The sequence below is a fragment of the Sturnira hondurensis genome, unplaced genomic scaffold (genome assembly GCF_014824575.4).
Source record: "Sturnira hondurensis isolate 20B ecotype Veracruz unplaced genomic scaffold, ASM1482457v3 Scaffold0008761, whole genome shotgun sequence".
NCBI lineage: Eukaryota > Metazoa > Chordata > Mammalia > Chiroptera > Phyllostomidae > Sturnira > Sturnira hondurensis.
The window spans coordinates 2,767,470-2,795,383 of NW_028081392.1; the positions used below are offsets into that span (position 1 = coordinate 2,767,470).

Genomic DNA, 27,914 nt, shown 5'->3' on the forward strand with positions numbered 1-27,914 from the left:
CCCTGCGCTAGTGAACACCTTAGGGATCCGATCCTGCTATGGAATAGGCACGAACAGCCCAAAAGATGGCGCAAGAAGAACTCAAAGTCCCAGAGCCAATAACTCTAAGCGACCAACAGATTGCCAGCCTCTCAGAAGCCCAATTTAAGACACTATTTATCAGGATGCTCACAGAACTGGTTGATTATAGTCACAAATTAGAGGAACATATGAAGGCTAAACTAATTGAAATGAAGGGAGATGTCCAGGAAACCAATTGCGATGGAAAGGAAACTGGGACTCAAATAAATGGAGTGGACCAGAAGGAAGAACAAAACATCCAACCAGAAAGGAATGAAGAAATGAGAATTCAAAAAAATGAGAGGCTTAGGAACCTCCAGGACATCTTTAAACGTTCCAACATCCAGATTATAGGGGTACCAGAGGGGGAAAGAAACAGCCACGAGTGGAAAACGTATTTGAACAAATAATAAAGGAGAACTTCCCCAGTCTGGCAAAGGAAATAGACTTCCAGGAAATCCAGGAAGCTCAGAGAGTGCCAAAGAAGTTGGACCCAAGAAGGAACACACCAAGGCACATCATAATTACATTAGCCAAGACCAAAATGAAGGAGAGAATCCTAGAAGCAGCAAGGGATAAGGGGACAGTCACCTACAAAGGAGTACCCATCAGACTGTCAGCGGATTTCTCAAAAGAGACCTTACAGGCAAGAAGGGGCTGGAAAGAAGTATTCCAAGTCATGAAATCCAAAGACCTACAGCCAAGATTGCTTTATCCAGCAAAACTTTCATTTAGAATGGAAGGACAGATAAAGTGCTTCTCAGATAAGATCAATTTCAAGGAGTTCATCATCACCAAGCCCTTATTATATGAAATGCTAAGGGGACTTATCTAAGAAAAAGATGATGAAAAATATTAACAGTGAAAGGACAGCAAACACACAGTTCTTAACAACCACACCTAAAACAAAAGCAAACCAAGAGGACAGCTAGATCAGGAGTGGAACCATAGAAATGAAGAACACATGGAGGGTTAGAAACGGGGGTGGGAGGAGGAGAAAGGGGGAGAAGGCACAGAAAATAGCATAGATGGTAGGCAGAAAATAGATAGGGGGAGGGCGAGAATAGTGGGGTAAATATAGAATCTAAAGAACTTGAGAAACGTGGTTATAAACTAAGGGGGGGAGAATGGTGGGGGAGGGAGTGTGCGGGTGGAGGGGAATGAAGGGGGGAATAGAACAACTGTAATAGTATAATCGATAAAATATATTTAAAAAAAAAACAATTCCCAGTCAGGGCACATGCCTGGGTTGCAGGCCAGGTTCCCTGGTGCAGGGTGAGTGAGAGAAAACCACGCATTGATGTATCTCTCCCTCTCTTTCTCCTTCCCTTCCCATCTCTCTAAAAATAAATAAAATCTAAAAAAAATTCTTATGTTTAAGCCCTTACCGCCAATGTGAATGTGTTTCACACATGAATGTGAAGGAGATAGGGCCTTTGGGGTGGTAATTAAGAATGGGGCCATAATCCTATTGGGTTGGTATCCATATAAGAGGAAGAGACATCAGTACTCTTTCTATGCATGCACAAAAAAGAGGGGACAAAATGACACAGCAAAAAGACAGCTGCCTATGAGCCAGAAGAAGAGATCTCACCACAAACCAACCCTCACAACACCTTGATCTTGGACTGCTAGTGTCCATAACTGTGAGAAAATGATTTCTGTTGTTTAAGCCTCCCAGTCCGTGGTGTTTTGTTGTGGCAGCCTGAGTAACTACTAGGCCATGCAATTAAGTATTACTCATCCATAAAAAGGAATCAATAAGTAATAATGCTTGCTACAACATGAACCTATATTAAAATATGCTAAATGAAAGCAGCCAGACATGAAGGGCCATGTATCGTGTTATTGCATGATCCCATTCAGATGAAATGTCCAGAATGGGCAGGTCCACAGAGATAGAAATAGTTTAGTGGTTGCCAAGGGATGGAGGATGTGGGGAATTGGGAAACATGGGATTCATTTGGGAGTGATGGGAGTTTTCTGAATTAAATAGTGGTGGTATTTGCACACATTGTGAATTTTTAAAAACCACTTACTTGTATACTTAAAATGGTTAAAAATCATGATTTTTGTTATGTGACTTATTTCAGTAAAAAAATTGTTTTAATTCTTCCAACCTAAAGGATATCCTCTAACATTTCTTGTGAGTCTGTTAGTGATGAATTCTTTCATTTGTAGATATGAAAATTTATTTTCCTTTCATATTTTTCAAGGTAATTTTACAGGGAATGAAATTTTAGGTACAGTTTTTCTCTCAGTACTTTAAAAGTGTTGTGCACTGTCTTCTCATTTGCAATTGAGACAAGAAATCTGATGTCATCCTTTTCTTTGTTCCTGTGTACATGTCTCTTTTTCCTCTGCTTGCTTTTAAGATTTTCTTTTTATCATTGGCTTTGAGCAATCTGATTATGCTGTACCTTGATGTAACTTTCTTCATGTTATTTCTGCTTGGAGTTTGTTGAGCTATTAGGGTCTGTGGGATATTGTTTTGTGGAAAGTTTTTAGCCATGAATCCTTCAGATATTTTGTCTGCCCCACCCCACCATCTCTCAGGACTCTGGTTACTCATGTATATTTTGATCACTCATCCCTCAGATACTTTTTGAACTTTTTTCCTGTGTATTTCATTTTGGATAATTTCTATTGGAAAACTACCCAAATGTCCCTCAACAGTAGAATGTGATATATTCATACAATGGAGTACTATACAATTAGAATAAGTAAACTACTCTTACAACTTTATTTACAAAAATAGGTGATAATAAAGGGCATGAGGTTTTCCTTTGGAGTGAAAAAAGGCATAGAATTAGATAGTGGTGATGGTTACACAACACAATGCATGTACTTAATGCCATGAACTGCACACTTCAAAATGGTTAACATATTAAATTTTATGTTAATGATATTTTGCTACAGTATGATTTTTTAAAAGCAGGTAATGGGTCCTTTTTGGCCCATGGGCCATAGTTTGCCAGCCCCTGCTCTAAAATATTAGCCACATGGGAAGCCATGTGGTATAATGGTTACAAGCACAGTTACCAGACAACCTGTGTTCAACCACTGGCTCTGATGCTAACTGTGTATCTTATACAAGGTGCTTAACCTTGCTGTGCCTCCGCTTCCTTACCTATAAACAAGTATAATACTAATATTTATTTCCTATGGTCATTTAAGAAATAAATGAGTTATGTGAAATTCATAGAGTAGTTCCTGTAATATTTATGAATGCAATAAATGTTGGCTATTATCATTACTTTAAAAAATACCACATGGAAAGAGAATACATGCATTTTTGGCTTTGGTGTGGACCAGTTGGTTAGTTCTTAGGGCCAACCTGCAGGAGCTGGTATAAACCTATCCCTACTACTAGAGAATTGTTTTCTCTGCCTCTCTGTGAGAAAGAAAAGCCAAACTGCATGCGAGTCATATGTACAGTAGAGCCACATGGCAACCTGTCATATTTGGAAGTGTCAACTCTAAACCAATAGTATATAAAACTGAGTAAATGTAACTATTTGTTCATTTTTATAACTTGGTATTTTTACCACCATTTTAACTTTCAGTCAAGCCAGTATTAAAATCTAAATTGTGGAAGAATATTTATTATTTACTTTTAAATTATTTTAAGCCTGATTTGCTGATGGGGAAACAAGCTTCACTGGACAGATTTGTTGAGGACGGCTCTGCCTCCTCAGAGTGAAACAGCAGTAAACAGAATGATCCTGGGTGTGATTTAGAGCCAATGACCACCAAGAGTTAATATTAGTTTATCTCAGAAACATAATCTCTCATCTTGAATTCAGTTTCTGAGCCAAATTTGATGGTGAAAAGCACTAAAACCCACCAAAACCAGTGTTTTGTGATTATGATCCACGAAGCTATGGACATTCTTGAACATCCCTCCTGGTATAAGTGCAAGAGCTCCTCTAGGGTACACACCAAGGAGGCTGCTGGCTCCTATGGAAATGCATCTTCCCCTTCACTAGATATCACCCAGTTGTCCAGAGTGATAGTACCAGTTATGTATATCCACCAAGAGTACGTGAGCTCCTGTGCTCACAATCTTACCAATAGTTTTTGATCAACTCTAATTTTCTGTCGACATATATAAAAAAGGGTGTTTCATTGTGGTTTCACATCTTCATTTTATAAGTTGAGGTATAATTTACATATAGTAAAATTTTCCCCTCAGTGTACAGTTCATGTTTCCCACCTTTGCTTGGAACTGAATTCAGGATTTCTTTAAGCTTTCTTCTTCTAGTTCACTAAGTCTGTCTTCAGCAGGATCTAATCTGCTATTGTCTCTGCTGAGAGTTTTGTTGTTGTTGTTTTTGTTTTTTAGCAATTTTAGTTCTCATAATTTCATTTTATTTTACAAATCTGCTTGGTTATTTTTATGTCTTACTTTTTACTCATATTTTTTCAATTGCTTCACTTCTTTTACATTTTGGGCTTGATAATTTCAATTTTTTAAGTCTTTGCTGACTTTATTATGCTGTTTTTGCTTGCTTTTTGTCAAGTTGTTTTGAGTCCTTATGAGTTGTGATTTGTAACAGTGGGTTTTAATCTTGTAGCTTTATGTGTGGAAATTCTCTGAGGCCTGGATTAATGGGGTGAAGGTTTACCTAGTGTTAGTAGTCACTAGTCACATATGGCTATTTAAATTTCAATTAAAATTAGATTTACACTGTAGGGGGGGGTAGGGCTGGGAATACAAGACAGAAAACTACTTGAACAAGAATTAAATTTAAAAAATTAGATTTAAAATTCTGTTCCTCAAACTAACCAAATGTTAAGTTCTCCATTGCTACCTGTGATCAGAGGCCACTATTTTAGACAGTGCATATGTAGAACATTCCCATCAATGGCAAATATTTTGTTGCAGTTTTGCTCTAGAGATTTTCTTTTCTTTTTTTTTTTTGCTTTAGAGACTTATACCTCTGTACTTGTTGGCTTCAGCACTCCCCAAACCCTGTACTTGTCACATTTTGATGAGAAAAAAGTTTCAGCACTCGGGTACTTGCTCAGGACTCATTGCATTTGCTAGAATTTGCATGAGTGGCAATTCCGTCTTGCAAGAGAAAATGCTTCATTCTTTGGTACTTGTGGGTTTTGGTGCTCGTCACGAGTTCCAGAATGAATTAACAATGAGTACCAAGGTGCCACTGTATTTGCTTTCCCTTCAGCCAGCTACCAATAGGCATTGAAGCCTGGGAAACTTCCTTAAATAGAATTCTTTGTTTGAGGCTTTCTTTGGAACCATGCAGGTGGTAAGAAATTGGGCTACAAAAATGAATGAAGCCTGCTTGAGAATGAATTCTCAGGGAAGATTTTTTTCACAGTACTGTTGCAGTGGGTCTGGAGATATCCACGGATATTATTCTGTTTTTTTGCCCAGATGATGAGAGTAATGTTGCAATCACCAGATCGGCTTCAGAAAGCCCCTGTGTGCTAAGTGAACCACAACCTTTGGTCTTACCTCGCGTGCCACAGTCTAAGGTGCTGTCCATGACCTCCAATCTGGTAAGCCCCCAGAGGAATACACTGTAGAGCCTTGCATTATTCTTGCCAGAAGTTTGCTCTGAGTTATCAGTATTAAATGTAGTATTTATGGCTCTTTTAAAAAAAGATTTTATTTATTTATCTTTAGAGGGGAAGGGAAGGAGAGAAGGAGAGAAATATCAATGTATGGTTGCCTCTCGTGAGTCCCCTGCTGGGAACTGGCCTGCAACACAGGCATGTGCCCTGACTAGGAATCGAACCACAATCGTGTTGTTCGCAGGCCCGCGCTCAATCCACTGAGCTTCACCAGCCAGGGCTATGGCTCATTTTTTTAGTAGTTATGTGTTTATCACTACAATCCAGTGATTCTATGTATTGACAAAAGACCATTCAATTTGAAAAATTAATAGCAAATCAGGGCTAAGTTATTCTCACTCAGCTCTTTGAAAAGGTATGTATTAACTGTGTAATCTAGAAGCAACTATATGGTCAGCCTAACTCTTCTTAGAAGAATGAAGAATATGATGAAAACAGGGACCAGGTATCAGATATTTTAAGTCCATCACATTCTGTCCTTTGAATATCTTTTAAATCCCTTCCCTCTTTTTTTTGTCACTGCCTACTTGGTTTTTGTTTTTAATATTTTCAGTTTCTTTGCTTTTTGGCATTTAGTACTCAATGCAGGCGTAAAAGGCAAACCAGAGAGAGAAGTGGTCTCTATTGAGTCCATGGACAAACGTAAATGTGGCCATCTTTTGTAGAAGGTTGAGGAGCCTGCTGAGGAGCCTGGTCTCATCCTGTGTAATGATTATGAAGTAGCAGCTACTACATGATAATTTTCCAGTGTTACCTGTAGCAAGAGTTGGGGGAAGGAGGGAGTAGTGGGGAGGGAAAAAAGAAAAGAGAAAAAGGAGTCTAATGCTTGGGCCAAGCTCATCAACCCTGGATTTTACTACCAGCTCTAGTATTTGCTTTGCTGGTATACTGAGCAGATATTGTACAGCTGCGTTTAGACAAATGTTACTTAAAAATAAAACCAGCAAGGCTAAATTATCACATCAAAGGATGATGTGAACCAGGTGAACTAATGTTTCTTGGATGGTAATAAAATACTTCTACATGTAGAACTGGTTTGGCTATAGTTTAGGAAACCTAAGTCCTGATTGGTTAACTTGGATGGTTCTGGCTAATGATATAAAGAAAGAAGCGTTAATCCGCACATTCTTGAGAGAAAATGGGAGGAAAGTGAATGGCAAAGGAAATGCCCAGATGCCCTTAAAGCAAAGAAACAGCACTCGAGGTCCTAATGTCAGTCCAGTTTAGACCAGATCCTTCTAATAAACAGTCTTCAGAATTTCAGTTCTCACTGAGACGTGACTACTGCAGGAGTAGTGAAGGAGAATTAGTTTGTATGGAGTGTTAAGACTGTGATGGTGGTAGAGATCCTGTTAGAGTTTACCCTTACTTTTAAAACTTTGTTTCATATTTCTTTTCTTTTCTCACAATAACAACAAAGGTCCTCTCTACCCCATGACAGTGACTGCTAAGTGCTTTCATTTAGGTTGGTCAGGCTTCCCCCACCTGCTCTCATTGAGGAAAGGACTATGACCCTGTCATCTCAACAGTGAACTTGGGGCCCAGCTAGGCTATTGGCCAAGATATTACAAAAGTTAAGGCACAGGACAAAAATGTATACATGACCTAATTTGTAAATAATAACTTTTGGCAGAGTTGGGAAACTGAGCAGGTATCTTCACCAACCAAAAATGAGTAACATCTTCTTCTAATGTGTAGATGAGTCTCTGTCAAGCAGCAAGTGGTCATCAGCCAAATGTGAATGGTCTCTTGGTTCATGGAATGCCTCTACAGCCAAGAAATCTCTCCCTGATGGACAAAATCCTGTAAGGAGTATAAAATTCTAATAATCTAGAGTTTAAGTAGATCACTGAGAAATAAAAGGAAAGTCAATCAATATGTATGTATTGCTACCAAGCAATCAGACATCTTGGGAGTGAAAACATCTAAGGGAAACGGTCACCACCCTCAAGGAGTGGATAATTAGAAAGAGAAGCCACACGTGAGTGAAAGAGACCTAACCAAATAGGGCATTTTTGTGACTGAGTGCCAAGTGTGTGGTACCCAGAGTGAGTGCTTGATAGCCCCAAGGAAGGAAGACATTTTGGCAGACAAGTGTAGATTTTGAACTTGTCCTTCAAAGATGGGAATTTGGAAAGCAGAGAAAAGCAGTAAAACTATTCTAGGTAGGAGAAATGATGTGGGAGAAGATTTGGAGATGGTAAAATACAAAATACAATACTTAGAACAGAAAAGACCATTTCTGCTATAGTAGGAGACAGGACAGAACTTGAATGCTTCTGACCGAAGATTACTGACAATTTCCTAAAATTTTTATTGCCAAGCAGTATTCTATTCTAAGAGTATACAATTTTTAGTCCATTCTTCTGTTAGTGAACACTTGGGCCGTTTCCAAGTTGGGGCTGTCATACGTAAAAACACTGTAAATATTCCTGCACAAGTCCTTTTTGTGGACCTATGTTCTCATTTTTCTTGGGTTAGTATCCAGAAATGACACTGCCATAACATTTTCCAAAGTAATTGTACCTACCATTTTATACTCCTAACCAGCAACGTATGAGTTTCAGTTGGGGAGTACATATATTTAAATCAGGAACTTGAAAGATTTCACAACAGTACAACATATATTAGATTGAAATGTAGGAAATGTAGGTTAGGAATCTAATGCAGGAGTAGGAACATGTGCCCCTAATGGTCTGTCTGTACTCGTTGTAGCAAAGGATGAGAAAGAAATGAAATATAGTAGGAGATTACAAAAGAAATCAAATTCTATAAAAATAGAAGAATCACAGTCAACTTTGAAATTTCAAACTCAAGGGCAGCTCAAGTCTGGTGTGGGGTGTGTTGAGTTTACAATGATGGGCCATGTTGTGGGAAAATATGCAAGAGGTCATATTTGGCAGTTGATATAGCAGCCACCTGGCTAGAGGTGATAAACAGATTTAGAGTTATGAAATTAGGGTGTGTAAAGAAAACGCCTACGTGAATGTTCAGGGAAGCAGGGAGACCAGAACATCTCTTGTAATGCTCAAGGCTTAGCTCTACTCCTTGATAGGTACTTTCCCTTCCTAGTCCTCCCAACCCCGAAGCATATTTTGCACTAGAGGACATCAATGTGGCCTGAAAGGTTGAGGAATATGCTGAAGGCCAAGGAGAAAGTGGCAGAGCTTGCTTCATTGTACCACTTTGCCTTCTTTTCATTGTGCCTTACAATAGAGCCAAACATCCTCTCACAGGCTTTAAAAACAAAAAACCTGAATCAATGGGGCAGTTTATGCTACTGAACTGTTATTTATCAGAGTACTTACATCAGAGTGTTCCACTTCACAGTTGCTTATGCAAATAAGAATCTACTGTGGTCCTACTGCCCTTGCAGCACAAGGCTCTGGACCTTTTGCCTGCTCCCAGATTTCCAAGGAACCCAAACCTCTCCCCCTGCAAGTTCCACTTAGCTCAGCATTTTAATTTCTGCAGGGGTAGTCACAGTGCTCCCAAGCAGCAAGATTTGCCTTTCAACTGAGTCTTTCCAGTGACATTTTTCAGCGCCAAAGAATGCCTTGAGTATGATAGGAATCAGTCCCTGAGGTAAACTTTCAGGAAGCACTTCAGAGGAGGTACCCTTCAGGTTAGCCCTCACTGGTAACTGAAGGAAGTGACTGTGATCGCAGGTGAATAAGAACTTTATTTCCCAAATCTCTATTCTGTGTACGACTGAAATGATGCCCTTCTTTTAAGAACACATTCTCATGCCTCGGCTAGATAATGTAACTTCTGAAAACTATGTTAGTTTTTACTTTTGCATTTTTCTCCCTTGAATGTTTTATAGTCTGTTTTTTACCCATTGAGTTGTGTCTCCCAGTACAGAGCAACCTCAATTTCACTATGGGTTTCTTTGGCCACTAGAGATCTCGATGACAAACTACTTATGAGGCCTGGGTCCAGTACCACCCTTTCGACCCGAAATTGGTCAAATCGAGCCCTAGAGCTTTGTACATCATCTCTGTCATACACAGTGCAGTCCGCCAGGAGGCGCAATCCCCCGCCACGAACCCTGCATCCCATCAGCACAAGCCATTCCCGAGCTGGAACGCCAAGACCTGTGGAAGAAATGCTCAGAGGATCCCGAGTGTAGGTTTTATAAGCAGAATTTCTGGAAACTATGGTAAAACTCATGAAGAATTTTATGTAATGAATTTAAATATAATTTCGAAATACATTTCTAGAAACTAATCGTTGCATATTCTTATGATGGACTGCACACTGGCTCAAACCCATCCACTACAGGAAAAAAAATGGTTTAAATGTGAACACAGATACTGGACCTTTCTGTTGATTTAGCTGAAGATTTCTATTTCTACAAATAAAATGTTGGCTAAAATACTTCAGTGACACTTACCAAATAAAAGGTGTATGTATTTTATTATTTTCCTTAGTGGGAACATGTTCAGTGAAGTTCCTCCCACAATAATAGTTAATTCTCTTTTAATGTTTTCTGTACCACTGGGAATTGCTTATTCCACTAACAATGAAAAGTTCGTAAACCTTAGAGAAGTGATTGCTTATAATTTATATTCCAGGAAAAATACTCCTCAGCACTTCTTAGGAAATAACACTACACATATCCTCTCCCCTTTTCTCACCCTTCATTTGCTACACACAGAGCTTCATGGTGCAAAAAATACCAGTTTTTACAATTAAATTCTTTAGTTAACTCACAAAATGTAGGATGCTTTCTAGGATTATGATCAAGGGTATGAAATAATGCCATAACTCTGTTTTGAATTCAGCTTCTAACTTAAGCACATGCCACTATACTTGTCTCCCACCATGTTATTTCTTGATTTTGAGTTTTCCATTTCTCATTATAATTTATCCCAACACTCACTAAAAGATGTCCAAAACCACCAAAAATTTTTGTCAGGAACTGGGGTTCACCTCACCAGCTCACTATTTTATTGTGTTGCTGAGGCTGTCTCCATGCTGTTATAGCTATAGATTCATTCATTTAGGAGTGAGTGGTCTTGATGTATAATTAATCTCTTATCCCTTCTGATAGTGCATTTTTTCAAAGTGAAAAAAGAAGTTGCTTTGTTTTTTCATGGACACGAAAGTATCACTGTTTCAATTACTGTCTTGGGTATGAGTTACACAGCCAACTGCTCAAAACTCCATGGAAGAAAATAGGAGTGTAGGCCCTTTCCTGGGAATTATAGTTATTAGTGAAAAGGACAGTCAGAAAAGTGAATTCCATCAGATGTAAAATTACAAATCCATTATTGGTAGAGAAGTGCAACCTCGGATAGGGGAAAATGTTTTTTTACAGATTTATTTTTAGAGAGAGGGGAAGAGAGGAAGAGAAACATTGATGTGCAAGAGACACATGGATTGGTTGCCTCTTGCATGCCCCTAACTTGGGGACCCAGCCCACAACCCAGCCATGTGCCCTGACTGGGAATCGAACTGATGACCTTCAGTTCGCAAGCCAGCACTCAATCCAGAGTCACACCAGCTAGAGCAGAGCAAACTTTTATTCCAATTTTCTGTGAGAGAAAGGGTCAACTGTGTGTTCAGGATAGTTTCAAGAAAAATCATAAAATACTACGAAAAATCCCAAAGTTCTTTCATTGAGATCTCTTTAAAAAGGTTCACGTTTTCTGTGTATGACATTAAATTCATGTTTAATTTATCCTGATCAGTTTGCTTTTGTTCTAACTTGATGCTTTCATGTCTTCGTGTTCACTGCTTGATCTGCAGCCAAGCAGTGGCTGACTCCCTCTCTACTCCCTCACCAATGCCCCTGAGCCGAAATAATCTGCTGCCACCTATTGGCACAGCCGAAGTGGAACACCTGAGCACTGTGGGGCCCCAAAGGCAAACGGTATGTCTATTCCCTATTGCCTTTCCATGTGCTTATAAAACCTCATGACACTAATTCTGAAGGACCTATACTCTGGCCTTAACTTATACTGTATTTTATCTAAGGCAATACTGAATTCTATTCAATGGCAATGGAATTGGAGGTGCTTGGCTTGGTAGGGTTCATGTAGGGCACACATAGCAAATTGTTTTAATTGTTTCTGTAATTTTGTCTCTGCCACAGAAAACCCACGGTGATGCCAATCGTGCTCGAAGTGCAGTGGTGGATGAGCCTAATCAGCAGCCCCAGGAGAGGCTCCTTTTACCTGACTTTTTCTCCAGGCCCAACACAACTCAGTCATTTTTGGTAGTGACGTTCCCTCTGTGGTCTTGATAATTGGGGAAAAGGAAAGAAAAACACTAGTTTGGCAGACTTAAGACTCTACATAGTGGCTCAGTCGACTCAAAGCATAGAAATCGAGGTTCTAACAATGAAAATAGTGTTTTAAGAACATTGTGTTGAAACTCTAACTGGACTCTTGCTACCTACTCATTCTTTTAACTTGTAGAATAAGTATTATAAAATGCTAATGAGGCCTGAAACATCACTAGAGGCCAAAATGACAAAACTGAAGCTGTCTGCCTTCAGGCATGTCATGAAAAGGCAAGATTCTTTGGAAAAAACAATAATGCTATAAAAAGTAGAAGGCAGGAAAAGAGGAAAACCAAATATGAGACGAGTTGACTCTGTAACAGAAGCCATAGGCATGTGTCTACAGGAGCTGAGCAGGGCTGTTGAAGACAGGACATTGCGGACATCAATCACAGGGTCAGCAGGAGCCAGCCAACTCAGCAGCATGTAACACGCAAACACAAATGCCTTATGTATGAATTACAAAATCTAAAAAAGTTAAAGTTTAGATATTTCTTGAAAATAAGCCCCCCCCCAAAAGTTAAACCTCAGTGCATATTTGGTCAGCATAACCTCATTCTCTAATGCTGCTCTCATGGAGTTTTTATCCATAGTGGTCACATAATGATGTGGACTGGTGGATGGGCAACAGGAATTTTTTTAAGATGCCTAACACTGCCTTATCATTCCCTGTACATTTATTAGCCCCTTTACTTTTAAGCGAGTAACAGAAAAACCTTGTTGGGAGACTGGCAGTCATCCCCTGACCTTGCCCAGTTGTATGCTTGCTGGCCCCTCCCCATCTGCTTTGTGGTAAGAGGGCTTGCTGGGCTTGGGGAGGTGACTGGGGCCACACTTAGTGCCCAGGAATGAGGGGCTGCACAACCTATGTTTCCAGGATAGTGGTGTTTGCAGCCCTCTTATCCCAACTCATAACTCTTGAACTGTCAGAGCCTAAAGCATCATCTTTAGGCCCTACATTGAAGCGTACAATCTTTCCTCCACTAGAATGAGAATAAATGGGCCACTGTATTAGTTCCCTAGAGCTGCTATAACAAATCATCACAAACTGGGTGGCTTAAAACAATAGAAATTTATTGTTCCAGAGCCTGAGATCTAAAATCAGTGTCAGCAGAGCCATATTCCCTCTTTGGACTCTAGGAGTCTCTTCTTGCCTCTTTCTAGCTTTTGGTGGTTGCCAGCAATCCTTGGTGTTCCTTGGCTTGCAGCTGTATCACTCCGATTTATTTGTCTTCACACAGCCTTCTTCCAATTTTCCCTCTTATAAAGATACCAGTCAGTGAATTTAGGGCCCACCCTGATCCAGTCAGACCTCATCTTAGCTTGATTATATGGGCATAGATACTATTTCCACAGAAAGCCACATTCACAGGTCCCAGGTGGATATAAACTTTGGGGGGACACCATTTACCCCAGTAGACCTCAGGAGGCTTGATCTAGGGTGAGTCAGCCAAAACACAGGCAAAAGGGTACCATGTGCACTTCTGATTCTTATTCAACATGAACCTTACAAAGTTTGAGAACCTTTATTAAATGTGTCTTCTCATAATTTGACCCAGAACATTTGTTAAGCAGTGTTTGTTGATTACATTCTATAGCTAGATTCTCTCATACCAAACATTTAATTTTGGTTGCCTTAGGAGTAAAGGTGAACACATGAAAAAATTCAAGTTTCTTTATTTTTATAGTTATGAGCAAAAGTAAAAATTTCTTACCTTAGCCATTTCTTTCTCAATTTGCTGTCACGAAAAGGGATATCAGCTAGTAGCTCAGTGTAACTAAAAGCACTAGATCTGAGTCCTGGGCCAGACAAGCACTCTGCTCTTTGGTGGTCTCATCCAGAATGGGAATCAGCATTCATGGGCCATTTGGCTTACTGCCTTTCTTTTATTAAAAAGTAAGTTTTAGGGCAGAATCATCATGCTCATTCATATACTGTCTCTGGCTGCTTTCCCATTACAACTATAGAGCTAAGTAGTTCCAACAACAGCACTGTGTGCCACAAAGTCTAGAATACTTACTATCTGGCCCTCTATGAATACATTTGCTGACCCCTGATCAAAACATACAGCTTCAAACAGAAAAAAAAATTTCCTGAAATCTCAATTGTAATGCCCTGACATGGAACTGAAGGCTATTTTTTTATTCCTGAAGTGCCAGTGAGATGGCACGGATAGCTTTTACTTTTTGATATTTCACATTTTACTATTTTAGATCTTAAAATCTTTATAATTTTGAAATGTTTCACATTACTATATTTTGAGTACAGAAATCATGGATGTTTCGATGCTTCTGAAAATGCTGTTCATTGTTTTAAACAGTCAGCAGGCAACAGAAATTGTATTAAATTCCCCTGGCAGCCAATTATATTTAGGAATATTAAACCATACAGATTATTTATAAATGCTAAGGTTTTCTTAAAGGCATATTAATAAAGCAGTAGAACTTGCAATTTTTACACGTTAACATGGCTCTGTGGGCCTCTGGCTTTGGATTTTCCCCTGGAATGTAAGAGAGTGCACTCAACTAACTTCTCCCTTGGATTAGTGGAAAATGCCATTTACGCTGTTGTCCAATTTGGAGGTTTTCCCTATAAATCTAACATACTACCTTTTGAGAGACATAGCATTACAAGTGTCTCTTTTCTTTTTCAGCTGGACACGCAGCATCATCATTCATGTCCTGCTGAGTATCCTCACCAGGCCCGACCCGGGAGGGCATCTGCAGGGACAGGTGGGGCCAAGACTGTTGTTCTACCAATATGTGGCTACGTTAGGACCCTGCCTTGGTCTTTTAATTCTACGCTTATTTTCCTTTCCTTTGGCTTTTACATTTCATTTTTCTACATCTTTGCAAGTCATCTCAAATTCATTTTGGAAGATGGGATATAATAAAAAGATTGAGGACAGCTCTACTGTTCAGAGCCAGAAAGTTTCTGATTTGTTTTCATTACAGTATGTAAATTAACCTCTCCCCACTTTGGCAACGTAAACAGTACTTTTTCTTTAATCTAAAAAAAAAATCCAGCCAAATAAGTTACTTTCATAACATTCAAACACTGCATTAATATTATGTAGGCAAAATCCATATTGCGATAGAATGAACTGCTTTGGTTGGTTAACCTGCAAGGCCAACAAGGTAAGACAAAACAATTCTAAAATGGCAAGATATGCTGAGTCTGATTCTATACCGTTTACTCTTTGGTTTCTACATTATATTGTATAGCTTCTATTTTCCCGTGAGTGATGGGAGAAAATTTAAGAATGTCTTAATTCTTCTTATAATAGTCTTCTTACAATTATCAAGTTCATTCTCATTATGTTATAGGCAAAATTTAGAAGTGGGGCAGTTAGTATGTTTCCTGTTAATAAGATTAATCAGCAAGTACTTAAAAAGTTATCTGCCCCAAATGATCTCTGTAGTCCAAGTGAATTCTTAGTTCAGTTCTTAGTGGCAGTGTGGTAGTCTTTGAATGCTTTCAATGGATTATTTTCTTGGGTCAGTCATCACAGAAAATCAATACTGCCTCTGTGCCGAGTTATTAAATTTAGCCATGCTCATGGTCAGGTGTAGTAACTAGTGTAAAATTTAGTTAAGTGATTTATTCTTTTTCAATTAGTGAAAACTTCTCTAAAACTTAGGCTATGCTTTCACATCTTAATGTAGATATTTTTCTATAAATATGCAAGGTTTTGTTGCCTTGGCAAATACATACTTTACTACTCATTCCCAGTCTCCAAATTTAAAGTCCACCTGGTTATTGGAGGGGGAAAAAAAAGCCCTCAGATATGAATTTGAGTATCTACTAATTTAGTATCTACTAATGTGTCACTCTATGATGTCCTCTTAATCTTACAGGTCCTCAACCACATGGGTCTACAAAGTCTCAAAACAGAAGTGGGCCAGTCTCTAGAACCAGGCAGGGACCATAGAGCAAATGAGAAGAACCTGCTTCAGGCTGCAGCAACACGTGGGAAGATTTCATAAGCCAGTGTTCGTGTGATGCAGAGTTTATATGGATGAAACAACTTGAAACTATCTTCATGGAGAGTTATTTTGGTACCACCCGCCAAAGATTACATGGGTACTGTTTCTATCTCCAGTTACTGTCTTCTTTCAGCATTAAGTAGAACTATTCCAACAGACAGTAAAGTCTGTACCAAAAGATATAACGAAAGAATAATTACTCCCAAATTGCTGCTCATGTTGTCTGTTAACAATGAACAGTTCAATTATAGGACCCTGTAAGACTATACATAACACAAAAAGCAGCAAATTATTGATAACATTAAGTCATCACTGGCTTTGAAATACTTACAGATGTCATTCCTAAAGCTTTCGCTTTAGATGTCCAGCCCCACAGACAGATACAGAAGGGGCGAGACGTCAATGTTAAACACTGGTGTAGAGTAACATATGTAATAAACTGTAATGCATATTACTTTTTCCAGATAGGACAGCTCAACCTCCCAATGACTGCTTGGTATCAGGTTATACTTGTTTAGTGGTCATATTTTTCCCCAAATACTAAACCCAACTTGCCAGATTTTCTCCTTCAGCTCTAAAAGTCAATTTAAAAATCTGTAGAACCTTTCTATTAGTGAGCCAGAAAGATGCAATTCCCTAAAATCTCAGACACCTGGTGATTATTCCAGGATGAACATATCCTAAGAGCAGAAGCAGAGAACTTAGACATTCTTCTAATTTTACCCTGGACCTTCTCCTGAGTGCACCCACAAATGCAGCAACGGTTTGAACTATGGCTTTATTTTATTTAAATTTCATTCAACTTTAATGATCATACCGGTTTTAGATCTTATTGTTAATCTTCAGAGGAATAAAGTAATCGTAAGGTGGGATAATTTTTGTATTATATCAAAGTGTCCTAATGCTATCATATGAAGACAGATGCTTCAAACAACCTGCATTAAATTATATTTTAATACAATTAAAGAGTATATTTTTTAATCTGTGTATAGTCCCCAAACTGAAAACATGTCATGTGCTTGCTTATCAGATAAATTATGATACAAAAAGCTCCATAACAGAAGGCTTATTTCATGCATATGGTATTGAAAATATTACTCTACAAGCCAGAAATTTTAAGTTGAACATTTTAAGTCCTTAAGAAATTTTAAGTTAAGTCCTTAAAATCCTTCCATATATTCTAATAAATACATATGATTCGACTACATTTAAGTGGAAATCTCTGTACTATTCTTGCAAACCAATACCATGAGTGCATGAAAACAAACCACTCATGGCTTTACTTTCAAAATCAGAGTTAAGAGTCAGAAGGGCCTCTAAGACGTCATTTACCCAAACTCCCTCACCCTTTCATGGATGAGAAAACAAGTTCCAACAAGCTCAGTGACCTGACCAAGTACATTTATCAGTAATATTCCAGTGATCATTTAAAACTTAAATCATGTTTTACTTGTTTAATCATGTTAAGTCTTATAAAGATGCCTGAAGTAGTGTGAACAACTGTTTCTCCTATACTTCAAGCAAAGAGTACAAAACCTGGTTCAGTGAAACAAAGAGAGACAGAGCAAAAGAGAAAGAAAGAGAGGATCTATTTAAGAACATTAAGACCAAAAGCAAACTGTCAAGTATTTGGATGACAGATGTCTAGCAAGTGTTCTGAAGACATTCTTGCTAAGTGGAATACCTGTCATAATAAACACCCACATCGCAATAATTTAGTCAGGAAAGACAACTTTTCCCAAGGGTTGAATTGACTTTTGTCTTCAGATCTTCACTGTACCTTTTGCCTACAATGCCATCAGCTACACCTAATGACTTTTGATGAGAAGATTCCATTATTTCTTTTCTTTCTTGAGAGCTGTTTTCTTCCCTCCTCGTTTGGAAGGTTTGCAGTACTTTGCTTCCATCTGAGCCAGAAAATTGTCCATTTCCTTTTGTCGATCCTTTTGTCTGCTCTGTTTGAGAGTTAAAACACAAGCTTTCAAAATATGAGACTATTTATAGACAAAAGTACTTAGTGATTGCTAGGGGCTGGTGGGAAGGGAGAATAGGGATTGACTGCTAATAGACAAGGGGGTTCTTTTTAGGGTGATGAAATGTTCTGGAATTAGATGGTGGTACAACTTGATGAATATACAAAAAAACCTTTGAAGTGTACACTTTAAAAAGATGAATACATGATTCGTGTATAGAAAAGACAGAATACCCACATTATACATATATTCCAAAGAAAATATTAACTGCAGGAATCAGAACATGAAGAAATGGCAGCAGCCTTCACAAACAGCCTGCCAAGTTTACCTGAATGATTGCTTTCAAGTTATTTTCTCCATCAAGACCCAGCTCCTTCCTGCTCATTTCTGCTTCTTTAGCCTCTTCCTCAGCCTAAAACAGAAACTCACGTGAGATTCCATTTCAACCTAAATATATCCTCTTTGCCAAAAGCAAATCTGACCCTTTCTATTTAAAAATTAGTTAGAATAAAGTTGCATAAATATGCCATTCATTAAAATGCAATATTGCGAGAGCAAGCAGTATGTCTTCTGATTCTGATAAGCATTTCTGAGTTCTCCCCATCTTTACTTAGGGGTAGCAAATACTTCAGTATTAATAACCATGTGACTATAAGAAGGAAAACAAAATGCTTGGAGAACTAAGAAAGGCATTTTGAAGGATGCCTTCAAAAATACTACCAGGATACAGGCACCTCAGATTCCTCCTCTGGAAACCCAATTTACTACATGTGACAGGTCAGCCTTGAAAGCAATCCTGGTGTAAAAATCCCAAGAGGTCAGAATAAACACTAACAAATTCAGTTTTAACCTTTGTTTACGTGATTTCAAGCCACCGCTCTTGCCAAATTTTCCTAGGGCACTGATTCCAAAATACCACCAGAATACCTTGGGAAAGGCTAATAAATTTTTTTCCTTCAGGGCAACAACTAAAACTACTAAGAGGTTCCAACCCCAGAGAATTTTCTAAATAGCAATGAATACTATTAATACTGAGACTGATGATACATTAGAACCTTTTTATTCTAATAAACAGACAGTTTCCATTGTCTATTTTCAGACCAATTTCTCTTAATACTATATCCCTCTCCCCGCACACAGCGTGCTGGAGTCCCTCTCAAATCTACGCCACCCCCTTCCCCCAATACTTTAGGGAAGTTTCTCAAGCTAATGTCTTATTACTAAATACTGCTATGCTCAGTTTCACCTGAGAAAATGACTACCACCTTAAACTGCCATCTTGAGCCTAACAGTCTATAAGCCAAAATGATACTTTAAAAATTTTTTTCTCATCCAAGAACATTTTTTTCATTGCTTTTTAAAGAAAGAGGAAGGGAGAGAAACACCAATGTGAGAGAGAAGCATTGATTGGTTGCCTTCCATACATACATGCCTATACTGGGGACTGTATGCATCTGGACAAGGGACCAAACCCACAACCTAGGTAATATGCCCTGACCGGGAATTGAACTTGTAACCCTTAGGTTTCAGAATGATGCTCCAACCAACTGAGCCACACAGGCCAGGGTCAAAAAGATATATCTTGATATACATTTTACATCTCTCAACACACATAAATCAGCTTCCCCGTATTACTTTTTATCTAAAACCTGCAGACCTAGTCATACTCCAAATTCAGCCATACAAAATAAGATATCCACCAAATATTTAAAACCTCACACTGTTTGTTCTCCACGGACTTCCCATTATGAAAATCAGGTTAAAGCAATGGTTACTTAGGTACTAGTCTGGTTTACCCCAAAAGACAAGAGGCACAGATGTTTCCTACTTTGAATCTACGCCCTCCAGGAACCCCAGCTGTCCTTAATCTCCTTTCCCTACCACCACCAAGTCCACATTTAATATGGGTATAAAGGACACACGTGTTTCAAGCCTGGTTCTCCAAGTGTTCCTCGAAATGTGTTTTGGAGACACCATCAAAATAAACTAACTAGTTTTTTTTTAATAATAATAATAATAATAATAATAATATCATCTACCTATCTATCTTTAGAGGGGAAGGGAAGGAGAGAAGGAGAGAAATATCAGTGTATGGTTGCCTCTTGTGAGTCCCCTGCTGGGAACTGGCCTGCAACCCAGGCATGTGCCCTGACTGGGAGTCGAACCGCGATCTTGTGGTTTGCAGGCCCGCGCTCAATCCACTGAGCTACACCAGCCAGGGCCTAAACTAACTAGTTTTGATTTTTTTTTAAGAGGCATATTCTAGACTCAACTCAAGAATCAATCTGAGTGAATATGTACCTATGTATTTGGACTCCGTTACTTTATCTCCTGAGCAATGCCTCAGAAAAGCTACAAGAATTGGTCCATGTGAAGAATGTTTCAGCGTTAAGACGATAGTAATCACTTAAATAATCCACGTAGTAAATTGCTCTTGAGCACAACATTCTAGGGACAAGTTTCTCTTGATGAGCTGATACGCTCATTTGATTTCATAATAACTACATAGCAAGTTAACTTTTATACTTATTTCTATATTTCCATTAATGTAAATATCCTCAAATTCTTTTTGGAGGCAGTCAAGATATAAATAGTAAATAGCATTCAAAATCTTACCCTCCTTTTCCTAGCATTCATCTTTTGCTTTGATTCTTTAACGAAGGCATTATAAGATGGGACCTCTCCAGCATCAATGGCTTGCTGAATAATTTTCCTTATCCTGGGTTCCTCTGTGAACTGCACGCACAGCACAGACTCCATGATCTGATCCATGTCCCCTTTGAAGTCCACATAGGCCTGTTTAATATCCGCCAACTCTTCTTCAGAACCTTTGTATGTCTTTTCAAAAGCCTGAATGTCTTCTAAAGATATCTAAACAAATAAGGAACACATGCTTTACCTTTGGGAATATTACTTTAAAATTAGATTTAAGAATTAAAATATTGCTCCCCAAATACAAGTTGCTGAGTTTAAATTGTTGCAAGGAACCAAATTTTCTATGCCAACACTTTTCCAGAGTTCTCCGTAGTCCATCCTTCAGAACTACTAAATTATGGGTCAAGAAAATTTAAGTAATGTTTCCAGTGGTGCAAAGAGACCCAGAGAAACACTCAGGACTTACATTTGGATATATAAAGCACATCTTGGAAAAAATTAAGTTTCCCCCTTTTTCACTACAATCACTCCACATCAACAAGTAATTAAAGACCCATTTCAGTAAGAGTATGTATATATACATAAACACATACTATGTGTTTTTCTTCAATACATACAGTATACGTCGTACATCTCCTGAGGAATGCCTGTGTATGTGTTTGGGTATTTCAAGGCCAAATTCCCCTTCCTGCACAACACAAAATGCAACGCCTCAGAGGCATTAAATAAACGTTGTTGAATAAATCACGGGAATCGTCGCAAAAACAGTCTCCGGAGTCTTCTACCTTTTTAAAGAGTAACCTCCAATACGCCTCCCAGTCCCGATCTTGGCTGAGCACGTCAGAATCCTCGTCCACTGTTCCCTGCTCATCGTACACTGCCCTCTGCTCTTTGTCACTCAGAACGGAATAGACTTTCCCGAGGATCTGCAGGGGAAGAGCAACCAAAAGTCACTCCCGCCGCTCTCCCAGAAACCGTGCAGAGAGAAACAGATTAGAAAACGGTAGGCCGGGTTGCGGGCAATCCACCCAGGAGGGGCCAATCAGCCAGAAAACCACTGGCAGCCCGGGCGGCTGGTGGAGCTGGGGCTCATGTACCTGGAAGCGGCGAGTGGCGTCCTCTTTGTCGTCCTCACCCACCCGGTCCGGGTGCACTTGCAGGGACACCTTGTGGTAGCCGCGCCGGACCTCGCCGTCCGAGGCCTCGCGTCTCACGCCCAGCACTCGGTAAAGGTCGGCGGTGCCGAACACTTCCTCACACAGCTCCAGCAACCCCATGGCCCGCAGACGTTCGGCGCCCGCGACAGCCTGCTCGAAAGGTGGGTCCCAGCAAGGAAGGCTATAGCTCCGGCCCGCTTTCTTTTCCCGCGTAAAAAGCCGAGAGCGCTAGCGTCACAAGGGGCGTAAAAAGGGGCGTGGCCACCATACCGCACTTTACGGCGGCCGCAAACTGGAACTGGGAAACCCTACGTCGACTTGTCCGGAGGTGGAGCCCAGCGGGCGGCCCATATCTCTCCGCCAGAGAGCCACCTTACTCGGAGGAAGCGGAAGTAGTCCGACGGCGGCCACGACCTCTCCTCCGAGACATTCGAAATCTGGCGCCAATCTTCTCCCCAATGTGCCAGTGTAGAATCTTTTTAATACACGGAATGTCCAAATTAGGTTAGACCTATACATTGTTTTCTTTTTTTTTTTAAAGCAACAAAACAGCATAACATCAGCATTGGATAATTTCGCGTGGTTCAAATAATGTGTTTTTTCAAAGAACGATGGTTAAATAGATTTGTTATTTTTCAAAGATGTTCCTGACAAGAGTACTCTATGTACTCCTTGGGCTCTAAAGCCGAAATAATTTTGCAACCTACAGGGTGGGACTGCGGGGTAGGTACTTCCTTTGAGCCCTGCAAGAAACAAAACACAAAATACAGGTCTTTAAAAAAATTATCTGATAAAACTTTCAGATTTGACCCTATAGAATTATTCCTATTCACTCTCCAGCTCCTGAATCACCTTTCACTTTGGTGGAGATAACATGACTCAAATCCTCATCTTAATAAAAGCTGCTGAAGTGAGAATTTTTTTTCCTTTTTAATGTTTCTTAAAGTGCAGAGCCGAATTTTGAGCATATTAAATTTGAAGGTGGTAACGGATGCGATCATCTAAGACATGGTGAGGAAATTGGGCCTGGAGATCCAAGGCAAGGCTAGAGGTAGAGAGAACCAGAAGTCAGGGAGGGGATGACCTCACACAGGAAATGTGTGTGTACAGATCTTAGGCAAAAGACAGACAAGGGCTCAAAGCAGGTACCTGAGTTGGCAGAAACTACCTCAAAAAAGTACATCACCTTAACCTACTTCACAGCAGTTCCCCTCTCTGACCAATACTTTTTAAAATCACATTCTCTTTTGCTCTCTCAATTAAAGCTTCTCCCATCAAACTTTCCAGGTTACCTTTTAAACTTCCAGAGTTCCTATCATTTTGAAGGCATTTCTCATCCCACATCCAAGGTAAAGTTGGTCTGACTCTGTTTGTCCTGCCTTCCAAGTCTGCTCTCCTCAAAGCAATTGGAGGCCCACCAGTGACAATCTTGGGGAATCCTGACCCCACAATTTAAGGTGGCTGTTAATTGTTCTCAGAATATAAAATCCAGAGAATAAATTGGTACATTGTTAGGGCTTTAAATTCTCCTTTATAAATCTCCTATATCCTAGTCTTATGCCAAAATTTGAAATCTGTATTATCCAACATGTGCACAAAAACCATCTAATCCATGCTTGTGGTTGTAAAATCCTAAGGTTAGGGTGGAGCAGAAAATGTAGTATTTTGGGTTTTTGCCACAGCCAGTCATTTATATTACCAAACTACAAGTTTGGTAATACCTAAACCCCATTCTATCACCGACTTTTTAAGTGTATATTTGAAATGCCCCTAATCGTTACTTATTCCTCCTGCCATCACACTATAAACAAAACATATTGCAAAGGGCTCTGCAAGTAGGCACGCTGGGGTCTGAATCTTAGCTCTGCCAATATTAAACCATGGCCTTGGGTAAGTTACCACCTCTGAACTTCAGCTTACCCACCTACAAAATGGAGATAATCCTTTGATTTTTGTAATACCTTATAAATCTCAAAAATAACCTTGCATGAAAAGGATTATTCTAATGTATGTAGGCACTTTATAACATTAGCTTTTTCCAGTTTCTCATTACTAAAAGATTATTTCAGACTAAAAGCTCATAATAAATATACCTTTGTAAATTTGAGATTGTGTTAAAAAATACAAATATGCGATTACAAAAACAATAAGCAAAGTGACTGTATTTTATTTTTTATTCCACACCAGAGGATATTTTTTCATTGCTTTTAGAAAAGAAAGGGAGGGAGGCAGACAGAGAAACATCAATCAGTTGCCTTCTCCTATGTGCCCCGACCAGAGATTGAACCCACAACTGAGACTGTGCCCCAACCAGGAATCAAACCAGCAGCCTTTCAGCCTGAGACGAGGCTCCAACCCACTAAGCCACATTGGCCAGGGCAGTAATTGTGTTCTTAAACAGGTGGGATAACCATAAATGATTAAGGTAGGAATTACTTGAACTGGCCATGGATATGCTGGTTGAGGACTTTGAAACAGGGAAGTTTTGGAAGCCAGCAGTCTGTAAAGCTATCTAAGAGACCCAGGGCCCCAACCTACCCCACAGCCAATGTGATTCTCTAAAGGCTGAGAAAGCTAATAATTAGCACCTAGACTCAGCTCTGTGTCACATGAGAACAAATCTCTTCCTGAGCTCTGCTCAGGCCAGGACAGAAGAACATGGATGACAAAGAAAATTCCATTTATTGACCTCTAAATCTAATAAAACTAAGAACTCTGCACAAGTGTTTTAAGAGGACTTTGACCTTGTTCTCGCTGCTCTGCTCACTGAAGTCAGCTCACTTTTGTTTCCGCAGCTTCTGTATCTGTTTTCTGAGATGCTAAGAGGATTTCACGTGCCCGTTTCCGTCGAAGCCTCTCAGCACTTGTGATCATCATGGGATGCAGAGGGAAAAAACCAGAAAGACCTAAAAGCAACGAGATTTCCATTTGTTATAACATTAAGCCAATGTTTCCCTGGGCACTCAGCCTCACAGACTGAGGTCTAATAAAAGACTTGACCTAGAGCATGGATTTAAAACAAACTCACCAATCTGTCTTATCTCTTCCCCCAACTCCTTACTGCAAGGAGACAATAGATGCTGTCAACTTCCTAACACTATTTTCCTTACTAGAAAAAAGACAAACTGACAGCCATTCAAGACACACTGTTCCCATTTTTAACATAAAATCCCAGTCACCCAAAAAGTCTCATAAAGGAATCCCCCAAAGGTCTCTACATTCAAAATGCAATTAGATCACAAGTATACCTCTCACTCCAGTCCTGAGCAGCCTACAGGTAATGAAAATCATTTTTAATTCTCATCATCCTATAATCAACTTTAATTTTAAATCCCTAGGTAAGACTAGTTACCCAAAAGCTTTTCCACAGGTTTAGAGAGGTGGGCCCCACAGCCAATCCAATGCCGGATCCGGTCCAGGTTGAGAGCGACGAGTTTCTCTCCATGACTGTTGGGCAGTGGATCATAGGATCCTAGCTGCTCCACGAAACGGCCATCCCTGGGACACTTGTTGTGAGCAGCCACGATGCGGTAGAAAGGCCGGTTGGTACAGCCACCCAGAGCAAGACGGATGGTTAAGTGGCCTCCATGGTAGGCCTTGCAGAGGAAAGTAGCTGCAGAAAAATAAATGGTTAAGAAACTAGGGCACAAAATGGGTAAAATGAGGTAGATGAAACATTCCCTTTCCTGCACTGAAAATCCTTATTACTACTAACCAATTTTTTGAAATCTGGCTTAGAAACCATTTCCTTGTGAAAACCCTTCTTATGCACGCCCTCCATAAATGACTTCCTCCTCAACCCTTAATTCACTCAGCGCAGGCCTGTCATTTACTAGTTCTGTGACCACACAGGGGACGCAGGTGACTCATCGGTAAATTGAACGCCCCTCACGTCACAGGGCTTCAGGGGGAATTAGGTGAGAAGAAAATGAGGAGTACGACCAAACAGCCGGCTGTTTCAGGTTCGGGACGCTTCCAGCTCGCCTAGGACAGAGCTGCTCCACCCGGTACTCTACGCCCCCGGGACCCCCTGGGAAGGTCTCTGGGGTCCCTGGCACTCACTAAGCTGGACCATGGTGCAGCCGCCCTGCGCCGAGGACCGTGCGCCACTAGCGGCTCCTCAAAGCGTCCCGCTGCCCGCAAGGATCAGTTCTACCGCCTCCGACGGACGGGCAGGGTCAACGCTGGGAAACCGCGGGGTCAAGGTGCCGCGAGCCACTCCCCAGTGCCTCTCCGGAAGTGAAAGTTCTTCTCGCCCAGCCCTTTCCGCTGTCAGCTCCTACATTTCCCATAATGCAACACGGTGAACTCGAAAGTATCTCCCTTAAACTGCCGCAAAAACAAACAAACAAATGAAAGGCGCGCTACAATTTGCTAAAAGCGGGCGTAGCAGCGTAATCCTCACCTTTTGGGCGCTCCCGGCTGGTGGTGACCTGGGAGTCCCTGGTGGAGTGATGAGTATGGGGGGGGATGCCCAGAGCGACTAAGAGAAGCGCTACATTGCTCCACCAGTCCTTCCTTCCAGCAAACGTTTTTGAGCACCTGTTAGGGCCAAGGTGCAGTTCTGAAAACGCAAAGAGGGAAGGACGCTGTCCCTGCCTACAGGAAGTTCACAGTCTGGTGGGGAGACGGGGAGGTACACTAGACTAGAAAAAGGACTATAAATGAATGTAGAGTTTATCTTTTAGTGTTTACTATTATGGCTATTCCCTTCCCTTCTATTCTCTCCACCATCTCTGAAAAATAAAGCACGGGGAGTCTTTATCCCTGGTTTTGCTGGACAGTGATCCAGGATAACAGGCGTGAAGATGGTTCCTTTGTCATCTTTAGCCATGAATAATGACCTCAATTTGAGTTTTGTATCCATGAGAGGGCAATAGACTCATTACGGAGCCCTTGTGCACCTCTCTACTTAGCATTTCGGTTCACTGTTCCATCCAAACGGCCTGGCCCCACCTAATATGCTCTTTGCTCTAATACAGTTACCCAGCATAGCTTTCTTCCTTTAGTTCCACCTTAGAAAACGATGCCTTTATCCCCAAGTTCCAGTAAGTTAACCTGGCCAGGGACCTTAGCAGTTGACTTCCTCCAGGAGTGGTCCTGATTGGCTTTCACCAGAAACCCCATTAATGAACCCACTATATCTTAATTTATATATACCTCAATATAAAAACTCCAGAACCACACTGATGACTTTTGAATCTCCAATTTCCATTCTTTATTGTCATCCATTTTACTGTCAATCAGTAAAAACAACCAGTAACATTTGATACCAAGTAAGATAGCCAATGGAAATAAATGAATGGGTTTCTGTTTACAGTGAAGATTCTTTGTTCTCTATCCCCAGGTCTTACGTGGTGGAGCATCCAGGGTTTAATTTCTCTGGGAAGGAAAAGACCTCAGAGTCCATAGAGAAAATTCTTCAGCTAAAAGGAAGTCAAAAAGATGGATTTCCAAAACCAAACATCTCCTGTAGCATGTGGATCTCTGCAAGCAGAGTCTCATCTTTCAATTTTAGCTGCAATAAAGGAAAGGAGGGGACATATATCATATCTGATATACCTATGTGGAGACCCCTCATTTCTGGAGCCACAGCTAAAGAACATAGTTCCTTGGGATGGAACTGGCTATATTCTCTATTTCATGGTAACTCCATTAAAATACCTCAGAACACTGTGCTGGTTATATCAATATTTTTACTTTATGAAAAGTCATCAAGTGGTATAACAGTCACAGTTAATACACTTTTAAAAAATAACTTCAATAAAGTTTATTTTTAAAAGACATTATTGTGCAATATATATTGACTATTGTATACTATTACCATTTGGCAGGTGACAGGAATCAAAGATGTTAGATATGGATTTAATTTTAGAATCAAGATGTGTAGTAGTGACATCTAGTTGCTTACTGAATATTCACTATCTCCTTTCTTTACTAAAAAAAATTAGTAAAGCAATGCAGCCAGCTAAAAAGCTACATGACTTGCATCCCTTGCAAGGGAAGTGTTACAACCAACGTGGCCAAGGAAATACAAGTTGAAGTCATTGCTCTTCAAAAGGAGGTGAAATAACTAGAATGACCACTTTGTCCTTTCCCCCTATTTGTTCCTTATTGTTCCTGAAACATAGATAAAGGGGCTGGAGCTGCAATGGCTGTCTTTCAACTCTGAGGGATGGAAACTATGCTGTG

General features: G+C 40.0%; 4 protein-coding genes and 1 long non-coding RNA gene across 13 annotated transcripts in view; 2 read left to right on the forward strand and 3 right to left on the reverse strand.

Annotated features, from left to right (window-relative positions):
- FAM149B1 (family with sequence similarity 149 member B1) overlaps positions 1-16,662 on the forward strand; it is a 57,062-nt gene extending 40,400 nt beyond the window's left edge. For 2 of the 4 annotated variants that reach the window (XM_037055879.1, XM_037055878.1), the window contains 6 exons: positions 5,462-5,586; positions 7,360-7,466; positions 9,565-9,789; positions 11,416-11,539; positions 11,762-11,884; positions 14,605-14,959. In XM_037055879.1, the coding sequence (XP_036911774.1) occupies positions 5,462-5,586; positions 7,360-7,466; positions 9,565-9,789; positions 11,416-11,539; positions 11,762-11,884; positions 14,605-14,841 (941 nt within the window). In that variant the 3' untranslated portion in view covers positions 14,842-14,959. Of the gene's footprint in view, positions 1-5,461; positions 5,587-7,359; positions 7,467-9,564; positions 9,790-11,415; positions 11,540-11,761; positions 11,885-14,604; positions 14,960-15,808 lie in introns of those variants that run through there. The other 2 variants (XM_037055880.1, XM_037055877.1) reach the window with 2 other exon arrangements.
- DNAJC9 (DnaJ heat shock protein family (Hsp40) member C9) lies at positions 16,399-22,228 on the reverse strand. The gene is made up of 5 exons (XM_037055896.1): positions 21,663-22,228; positions 21,351-21,491; positions 20,527-20,781; positions 18,239-18,322; positions 16,399-17,892 (listed from the first exon to the last, which is right to left on the reverse strand). The coding sequence occupies exons 1-5, from the start codon at positions 21,840-21,842 to the stop codon at positions 17,773-17,775; spliced, it is 780 nt and encodes a 259-aa protein (XP_036911791.1). The 5' UTR covers positions 21,843-22,228; the 3' UTR covers positions 16,399-17,772.
- Positions 22,229-22,332: 104 nt separating this feature from the next.
- Positions 22,333-25,944, reverse strand: MRPS16 (mitochondrial ribosomal protein S16). Of its 2 annotated transcripts, XM_037055898.1 has the most exons (4): positions 25,785-25,944; positions 25,075-25,335; positions 24,467-24,628; positions 22,333-22,465 (listed from the first exon to the last, which is right to left on the reverse strand). In XM_037055898.1, exons 1-3 carry the CDS (start codon positions 25,795-25,797, stop codon positions 24,495-24,497), a joined length of 408 nt encoding a protein of 135 aa, XP_036911793.1. In that variant the 5' UTR covers positions 25,798-25,944; the 3' UTR covers positions 22,333-22,465; positions 24,467-24,494. The 2 variants fall into 2 exon arrangements, with proteins under 2 accessions (XP_036911793.1, XP_036911792.1); XM_037055897.1 differs by lacking the exon at positions 22,333-22,465 and having other exon boundaries at positions 24,382-24,628.
- An 85-nt stretch (positions 25,945-26,029) lies between these two features.
- Positions 26,030-27,398, forward strand: LOC118993477 (uncharacterized). Its single transcript, XR_005067861.1, has 2 exons — positions 26,030-26,358; positions 27,070-27,398. It is a non-coding gene; the product is annotated as an uncharacterized LOC118993477 (long non-coding RNA).
- Positions 27,142-27,914, reverse strand: part of CFAP70 (cilia and flagella associated protein 70) — a 135,301-nt gene continuing 134,528 nt past the window's right edge. For all 5 annotated transcript variants that reach the window (XM_037055873.1, XM_037055872.1, XM_037055871.1 and 2 more), the window contains one exon: positions 27,142-27,240. In XM_037055873.1, coding sequence (XP_036911768.1) covers positions 27,160-27,240 — 81 coding nt within the window. In that variant the 3' untranslated portion in view covers positions 27,142-27,159. The remainder of the gene's footprint in view (positions 27,241-27,914) is intronic.